Genomic DNA, 9,727 nt, shown 5'->3' with positions numbered 1-9,727 from the left:
TTTTGACAGCCTAATATTAGGCCAAGAATTCCTGAGAATATTTCTTATTAGTTTCCTTTTCCTCCTGTTTTTCTTTCTTTGGTTTTGATTTGCCAATACATAGTAATCCTGAAATAAATCAGTGATTATCTATAGCTCAATCTATTCAAACGTTTTTCATCATCAATTTTCGAAAGAATCGATTATGTGCGAGTTTGGTCCGTGGATGGACAAGTAACCGTTGAAGTGGTAAATCACTACCAATTTGCGTCAATTACACGCCATACCCTAAGAAATTAGTTCGATATTTTGCAGTTAGAAATAAGATAAATTTTGAAGATAGCAAATAGAGGAAAAATATTTTAGGAAAACAAATAAATATAGTTTTTGAAATAGTGTTTTATTTAATTTTTTGGTTTTGCTTTTGTTTTACCGATAAGTCTATTCGAGTTATAACTTTTGTTTGATTATTAATGCACAGTAAAGTATGATGGTTTGGAGATAAAAATAAAAAGGAACGATCAGAAGAGAACAGGAAATTTATCAGTTTTTTATAAACACCTATTAAGAATAGAATTGTAACATGGAAAACGTATGATTCGCTTCGAACCCCATGAGCAATCTGATAACGTGAAATGCTCCTGAATCAACTCTACTAAATGTTTCTCCTTCAGCTTGGACATGATGGACAAGTTCCCCGCTGAATGCACATCAAAGAAGTAACTACGCAACAAATGTTCATTCGTTCCAATTTTACACCAGTTTTAATATTGAACAAAACTAATAAACCAACCCGTGGCCTCAAGGTATTGTCCTTCAGGAAAAGGCGCTGGCCAGTAAAACAGCACAAAGTAGTTTCCGAAATAAAAAAGGTAAATAAAAAGGTTGTAAAACTGCTGCGCCCCAAAAAAAACAAAACCAAACCGCTCCTAATATCCGTTCCCTCGGTCCACAGTTTTCACATCAGGCTTCGTTTCTAGTGAAATAAACGGAAAAGTAAAATAAACAGTTCCATAATCGTAATAACCTATAAAATAGCCCTGCCTCTGAATCACGCGCAAAATATCCTGTTCTCTTCGGGAAATACCACCGAGAGAAAATTAGATCATTTCTATTCCCCGGTACCATCCTGGAGTGCGCCAAAACAAAGTGTTAATTTTGATTTTGCGACTTCGGGGATCACCAGCTTCTGTCGTTTGAACCCTTTTTGAGCGCTCCGCTCGAAAAAAGACATTTTTTACGATCAAAATATGCTACGTTTATGGAAATCTTTACTTTTATTACGAGGAAGAGAAAAAAAAGATCCCGGATCCGGTCGCCTTCTTTTTGACAGCGAATGTCCTTACTCATTGCGTTCATTATCACGGTGACGGAAGTGAAATTTTTCCCCGGTAGAAAATCGCTCCGTGCAGATGCGTCAAATATGCAAATTATTTAATATTGAGGTGCACTTATTTTAGCACGCGGCCGTTTTTATTTTTCGGAAGGCTTTAAAATGAGTAAAATTTTACGACATTTTTTCCCGTGGAGGACCCGATGAAAAGGATTATTTTTGGTTCAACGTTGGGAAGGCAAGTGACGGCAGTAAATCTGAAGTTTTTCGGACAACTTGAGCAGCATGAGCCCATCGGAAGGCAATTGCTCGTTGAATTCTCGCGCAAATAAAATATGAAATTTAATTAAATCGTGCTTGATTTCATAAGGAGGCTTTATTTGATTGAGCTATTGTTTTTATCCACCATTTATGCTTCCTCGTGTTTCTTGAAATTCGGTAAACCGGCGTGAACATCACTTTCGATGCCCAAATGATTCTCGCCTCTCACTATCTTGAAGAATCCAGCATCTCCCCACGATTCGCCCCAGGAATTGGCACACAACCAATATTTGACACCATTTTCGACGCCCCAACCAAGCATTTTCACCGCGTGATTGGATGACTTCGGTCCCCACACGTGTCTATAGACACCACTTTTGTATGCCTTGAAATCCACATAAACCCGGAAAACAGCTTGCACTGGACCATTCAAATAAATCTCCTCCTTGATCCTCTCCTCATCGGCTGCCACTGAGTAAGCAACTTTTCCGTACCGCCTATCCCGGGAAGTATCTGTCACGTTATAACTCATGTGACACTTGAGGGAACACAACGGAGCAACGTTCTCTTCAGTCGACGAATGACACACATCAATCGGATACGGATGGCATCCACTACGGGAATTGTACGGACCACCACTAGACAGTCCCCATTCGACCCAATAAGCCCACGCCGGACCTGTGTTTCCACCCTGGCATCCTTCGCCACACTGTCGACAGCAGGACAGCAAATCGTACGCTCCAAACGTAAACTGCGATCGCTCCGGTGAGTGAATACACCAACGATCGGTCATAACCGATGTGGCCGCCACCGCCCAGCATGATCCGCAGCAGCCCTGCTGACGGATCTCCCCAATACTCGAACACTCCGGCCACTGGTCTCGTGCGTCAAACGATTCCGGCAGTTCGGTCACTACCTCGGGAACCACCGGGATCCCCATCGGGAGACGAAATTTGTCCTGATACTCTAGCCGCACTCCGCCACGGTAGTACGAGATGGGTAGTGGATTTGCTCCGGCCGTCCAGCTTTTGGTCAGGTTGCGGATTGTATTGGCAATCGCGCCAGAAGAACGGTAGGAGGGACCAATCTCCGTTTGGAAACCAGTCGTTACGATTGCCTGACATACTGTCAGGAAAAGCAGCGCACGGAACATTTCGATCACTGTGTTGTCCTCGCGATGTGATGAATGAAACGAAACTGAATCTCGAAGCTCGATTTGCTTATCAGAACAAATAGTTGCAAAAGCATCGAGAACCCACGCGCTATGTGAAGTTCAACGAATTCTTATCTCTAAATCAGCGATAATCCGCGAACAGATTTTGTTTGTAATCATTTTTTTTTATTTCGTTCAAGCTGTTAAGAGTGTATCAATGACAGTAATGTGACGACTGCAGTCTATTAATCATTGAGTTGAATGTTTGTTTTGTCTTCTGCAAATTCGAAATACATATTTTTACGCTTCTATCGAAATGCATGATATAGTATGTTCTAAAAACTACTCCTAATCCCTAAATCCAGCATTTGGAGATTTCGCAAAATGCGTTCCTTCTCTATTTGTGTTTAATTGATTCATTTTATAATTAACCAGTTAACTGTGATTGACGAGTATAATCGTCATGCGTATAAATCAGTGAATATTAGCTATTTAAATAACATTTTTTGAGAAAAGCAATACATATTCTCAAATCTCAACATGTTTAGAATATTTGGGGGCTACGCCGGAATAAAACATACAAAGAGAAAATATATACAGTTTTAGATAATGTCATGCGTCCCCGTATGCACCAGTTCCCATAATAAATTTATTTATGTGCAATAATAATGTTTTTTAGATGTTCGCATTGCCACAAATTTGAGATCGGGAAGGAATAGCGTAACTGGTGTTCGATTTGCAAAGTCTCATTGTGTATAATATCCTGTTTCGCTGAATATCACTCCACAGCAAGAATTTGAATTCTCACTTTTATATGTATAATATTTAATAAAATTCATTGCATTGTTAGTTTAATGTGTATGAAACATATGCTTATGTTAACCAAAGAAGTAAATATTCAGCCATTCCATGCCAAAACATTATAGTGGTTCTCATATTTTCTTCGAAAGTGGTAGTTTTGTTCTTTATCGCCAAAAGCCAAATTAGCTGTTTTTTTTTTGGAAAAATACTACAGTTGCAGAAAATTTGAATTATGTTTCCGTTATTATTAATTTTATTTGTTTTCTATAGTTTTCATGGTCTCGGGACCAAAGGCGCTATATTTTTTTATATTTTTTTCTGGAAAGCCGAGGTTTTTTCATATAACATATCTCGAAACAAGAGAGGCGCTTTTTTCGTTTTTTAGTTATGATTTTTCAAAGTTAACCGATGGTACAAAAAATAATTTTTCCCTATTTTCCCAAAAATGACTTTTTTTTAAATTTATTACTTTTGAACTACTAGACCGATTCAGATGATCGACATATCAAATTAGAGTCTACTAGCTAACCTTTCTGTTTTAAAAAAAATAAAACATTTACCAATTAACTGGATTATAGGCACATACATCCAGTCTAGTCGCATAGAAAAATTGAACGAAAACTTAGAACATGTTAACTTTAAAAAATCATAACTTAAAAACGAAAAATAACACCTCTCTTGTATTCGGATATATTTTGTGAAAAAAACGCAGCTTTCAGGAAAAAATATAAAAAAATATGGCGCCCTTGTTCCCGAAACGATGTAAGCTATAAAAAACAAATATAATCAATAATTACGAAAACAAAATTAATTTTTATTCAGAGTGTAATATATTTTTCAAACAAGACTCATTGGCTTTGATTTGATATGTCGATCATCCGAATCGGTTCAGTAGATCGAAAGTTATGATTTTTTGTAGACGAAAAAACGAAAAAAAACACCTCCCTGGTTTCGAGAAATGTTATGTGAAAAATCCTCAGCTTTCAAAAAATAAAAATAAAAAAGTATAGTGCCTTTGGTCCCGAGACCATAAAAACTATAAAAAAAATACAATCAATAATAACGAACACATAATTCGAATTTTCTGTAACTGTAGTATTTTTCCAAAAAGACCAGCTAATTGGATTTAATTTAATATGTCGAACATCTGAATTGGTCCAGTGGTTCAAAAGTTATGAGTTTTAGAAAAAAAAATCATTTTTGGCAAAAATGCGAAAAAAAGTATTTTGGGACCACCCTAAAATGGAAATGGTCACCCTAACAAAAAGAATAAAAAATACGGGTCTAATAATTTGCAATAATGAAAAAAAACTACCACTTTTGACGAAAATCTGAGAACCACTATATCGGTTTGGCATGGAATGGCTGTATTAGTAATATAATTTTCTATCTTGCAATCAACCATCTTACCAGCGCAACTTACTCTGTGATTGACGAATATACTCGTCATGGCTCGATTCTGGTGACACAATTAACTGGTTAAAGAACGAAATATAGGAAATTATTCAGGTTTCCGTTAAAAAATATCAAAAATATTTCATTGAAAAAAAAATTGAAAATTAAAATTTATTTTTCTGGAAAACATATGTTTCTAAAATTCTGAAAAAAAAATAGTTATAAATAGCCCTTACAATTTCCAACAAGTCACCCATACATCGGAAGATGGGCACCTTCAACCTTGTTTTTCGAACAACATGTTTTTCATGGATTCCTTCGAAAAATTACTATTCATGTTTAATTTTAAACAATTTTTTCTATAAATTTTCGCGATTTACATGCTCTGCTAAATTTTTTCTATTTTAAAACATGTCAAGAACATGTCAAACGAGAGAATCATCACAAAAAAATGTAACGAAAATGTTATGTTTCATCATCTGATCAGAATTTTGTAGGTATCTTATTTTTCGAGTTAAAAATGTTTTTAAAAAATTGAGAAATTTGTTTTGGTCCTTTGCAAAATGTATTCTAATTTTTTTTTTAAAGATTTCAAGTACCGTCGACGGGGGTGAAAATGGGTTATGGGGGTGAAATTGGGTCAAAAATGGAGAAAGTTACTATTAGTAATATCTTGAGAAATATTGCGAATATTTTTGAAAGCTGTGAGCCGTTTAATGGGAGACATATTTTCACAACTTCCAATGCATATAACTGTAGTACAAATAGTTATTGTTTAATAATTCATAAAAATTTTATGATGTGTAGCCATAAAATAACACCTCAGAAAAAATGCTCACGCCCAGCGTTATACAGAACTACTAAAATTATAAATATTGGATAGAATGATTCTTTAAAGTCTTGTCAGATGCGTCATTACTGATTTAGAATATCAAAAATTTGTTTCCATTCGAATACCAATTTTTTTTCGTAATAATCTCTTACTTACACTGAGAATGGGTCAAGAGCAAAATAGAATTACATGCCCAATCGATATAGAGATTGTCAAATTTTCATGAAAATTGGTAGTTTTATTCCTCATCGTAAAATATAAGACCCGTATTTTTTTTTTTTTTTTGAACTACTGCACCGATTTAGATGATCGATATATCAAATTGAAGCAAATGAGCTAGTTTTGTTTGAAAAAAAAAAATACACTTGAAAATAAACCAGATTTTGTATTCGTAATTATTGATTGTAATTGTTTTTCATAGCTTACATAGTTTCGAAACTAAGGTTACCATATTTTTCTATATTTTTCTTGAAAGCTGAGGTTTTTTCACATAATGTATCCGAACAATACCCTTGGTCCCGAGACAATGTAAACTATAAAAAAATACAATCAATAATTACAAGACCGACATCCAAAATTTCTACAAGTATAATATTTTTCGAAAAGAGACTAACTAATTGGCTCTAATCTTATATGTCGACCATCCGAATTGGTACAGTAGTTCAAAAGATATAAATTTAAAAAAAATCATTTTTGGAAAAAATGGGAAAACATTGATTTTTTGGGCAACCCTAAAATGGAAATGATCACCCTAAGACGAATTGGCATGAAATTCGTCATTTGAAGGTTTCAAATAATGCACTCATTCTCTGTTTGTGTTTAATTTTATTATTTTATAATCAATAGTTGTGCGTTGAAAAATCATCAAAAATTTGAAACACGACACTGATAGCTGCATTGTAAATGTAGGACTGCGAATTCTGACATAGGACTACGTCAGGTAACATTTTTACGAAATAACGTTGAAAACTATTTTTGCTGCGAACGGATTTCGATGATTTGCATACCCTATCGAATCGGAAGCAGGGTTACCATATCTACAGAATAATCTGTATTTCTACTGATTTTTCAAACTTTTTCAAACCAATTATCTATAAACACAGATTACAGATTTTTCGGATTTCATTCAGAATTTACATATTTTTCAAAACAGCGTTTTATTACATTAAGATGGGGATTTTTTTTTCTTTATTTCATTATTTTCTCGATAGCTGGCTTTAGTGATCAATATCTCGCGTAATATCGATCATACAATTTCAAGTTTAGGCTCGTTTTAAAGGTGACATTTTACAGTAAAAAAATCTTTTGCTGTTTTTTTGTTTGTTCCATTCTTTTGTGAGTTACAGGGTGTTAACAATGAAGGCCAACAAAGAGAAAAATCGGTACATTTTACACTTTTTCTTTTATAAATGCGAAAATAAAAATTTTGAAATTGTGAATGGTGTTTATGGTCCAATACAGCAACAGAAAAATACGTGCAATTTAATATATTTTTTCAAATTTTATTTGTTTTTCAAAATTTTTTAAAATTTTTTTTAAAAATATTTTTCTAAAAAAAAATTCGGTGCAATACAGTAAATGAAGATCTCTACTATCAACAAATGGACCGTTTGAAGCTACCAGAAACGTCCAGAATTGGCCAACAGAAGAGGTGCTGTGCTCCATCAGAACAACGTAAGGCCACAAAATTCCGAGAGCTTGATTGGGATGTTTTGATGCATCCACCATATAGGCCGGACCTGGCACTAAGCGATAACCACCTTTTTCTCGCATTGCAAAATTTCCAGGGTGATAAGAAATTGGCATCAAGAGAAAATTTTAAAAATCTATTGTCAGAGTTTTTCGTCAATAAGGATCAAGACCTCTATGATAGAGACAATATGAAGCCACCTTCAGAATGGTAATAAATTTTACCACAAAACGGTGCGATCCTAAATCAGACAATCTGAAGCATTTTAAAAGTAGTTTTGAATTTCACCCAAAACCAATGGGATACTTTTTCCCCAACCTTATATTAACGTTTCATAACTATATCCTGTACTAAGTTCTATCGTCCTACATAGTGTACTTTTTGAAGTGGAGCCAGTTCATGGGAAACCGAGCCCGGAACAAAAAGAAGTTCAATTTTTGGCATTCGAACATACGCGATTTTTTTAAAATCAAGTATATCACATCTATCACATCAAATATATCAAATCTATCAATCCTGAAAGATTCCGAATATATTAAAATTTTTGTTTGAGAAAGAATTTTCTTCTGACTTTAAGAGGATGAATCAAAAACTAAATTCATCTTTTGTATTCAATGAATATACAGGGTGGGCCATTTAAAGTGGAAGGATTTGTTTTTGCAATAGCAAAGTAAAGAAGTGGAATTTTAAATTTTTTTTTTAAATTCACTTATTTTGGTCCAAGGAGATTTGTTCTAACTACTTTTTGATTATGATATCTCGTAAATGACCTCCCCTGGCCTTGACCGCAAAATGTGCCCTTTTTTCGGCATTTTCATCACTTTGCCCAATGTTTCGGCCGATATGGCAGCAATTTCTTGCCGGATATTGTCTTTCAGCGCAGCCAGGGTCCTTGGTTTACCAGTGTATACCTTGGATTTTAAATATCCCCATAAAAAAAAAGTCAGGAGGCGTCAAATCAGGTGATCTCGGTGGCCAGTCATAATCGCCGTTTTTCGATATTAGTCTTCCGGGGAACATTTCGCGCAATAATTTGGTCGTGGCAGCATTACCAACACTACCAGACGATATAAATTTGGCATATAATCGACGTATAGTGTTGTCTCCAGGCGATGTTTTAACTTTATTTTTATTTTTCCACGCACGTTTAGTTAACACAATTGAGAAGTTATTTTGAATGTACAGCTGAACAATTTCAGCGCGTTGTTTAGGTGTGTATTGTTCCATGGTTAAAATTGTACTGAAATGACGCTTCCAACGCGGTATGACATTTATTAATCTGACATCTCTGTCAAAAGTTATGGGGTTGCCAGATGCTTCCACTTTAAATGGCCCACCCTGTATGTCTTCAATATAATTTGAAAAAAAAATGTTGATGTTGATTTTCAATGAAATAAATTGGAGACTACAGATAAACATAGATTTGATAGATAGTTATCGTTCGTACAGTCCAAAACGATCAAAGAAGTTTAATTCAATTCAGGAAATATTAGAGTTCGAACCACTGAAAAATCTAAATTGCCCGCAACAAGGTGGCTCTCACTAGACTCCGTCGCTGAATGTAACCTAGGGAGGCTCTACTAACTAAAGCTGTTCTTCAATTTCCAAATCTATGTTACTTTTTCTGAATTATGTTTTGCCATTGATTAACCCATTCCGTTTCATGCGAGGCGTCGCGTTTCGCATTTTGAAATTAATTTAAAAGAAAGAATTCGCGCTTCTGAATTGGAACTCATAACGAAATGAAAAGTTGCTCTTCCATCGTAGGTTCCGTAAAAGTAGATAAATTGAGACTCTCCACGATATTTGATCAGAATTGTTAGAATTCTAAAATGTACTGAAGAAATCGAATAGAGCTCTAATTATCATTATTACTTCTCCTAAGTACACTAAAAAATTAGGGGGTTGTATCCAAAAAAGACCGCCTAGGACGTAGAACTACGCATTTGTTTTATTTAATTTGTTTATCATTTCGGATATCTATATATATATATATATATATATATATATATATATATATATATATATATATATATATATATATATATATATATATATATATATATATATATATATATATATATATATATATATATATATATATATATATATATCTAGATTGTCTAGATGCTGACAAAATATGGCTGCTGTGTGATGGACGACGAAACGTATATATAAAAATGGAGTGATGTCTGTCTGTCTGTCTGATTCTTATAGACTCGGAAACTACTGAACCGATCGACATGAAAATTGGTATGTAGGGGTTTTTGGGGCCGGGGAAGG

At 34.4% G+C, this 9,727-nt stretch overlaps 1 protein-coding gene across 1 annotated transcript; it reads right to left on the bottom strand.

The window, feature by feature from the left end:
* Positions 1 to 1,653: 1,653 nt before the first annotated feature.
* Positions 1,654 to 2,769, bottom strand: LOC129762862 (cathepsin B-like). The gene has a single exon (XM_055761428.1). It carries the CDS (start codon positions 2,724 to 2,726, stop codon positions 1,722 to 1,724), a length of 1,005 nt encoding a protein of 334 aa, XP_055617403.1. The 5' UTR covers positions 2,727 to 2,769; the 3' UTR covers positions 1,654 to 1,721.
* Between the last annotated feature and the right edge of the window lie 6,958 nt (positions 2,770 to 9,727).

This window comes from Toxorhynchites rutilus, chromosome 1, assembly GCF_029784135.1.
Source record: "Toxorhynchites rutilus septentrionalis strain SRP chromosome 1, ASM2978413v1, whole genome shotgun sequence".
NCBI lineage: Eukaryota > Metazoa > Arthropoda > Insecta > Diptera > Culicidae > Toxorhynchites > Toxorhynchites rutilus.
The sequence above is the reverse complement of the archived record's forward strand: the minus strand, read 5'-3'. Positions and strand labels throughout refer to the sequence as shown.

Coding starts and splice junctions, on each gene's coding strand:
- LOC129762862 (XM_055761428.1), bottom strand. CDS start 2,726: ATGTTCCGTGCGCTGCTTTTCCTGACAGTATGTCAGGCAATCGTAACG.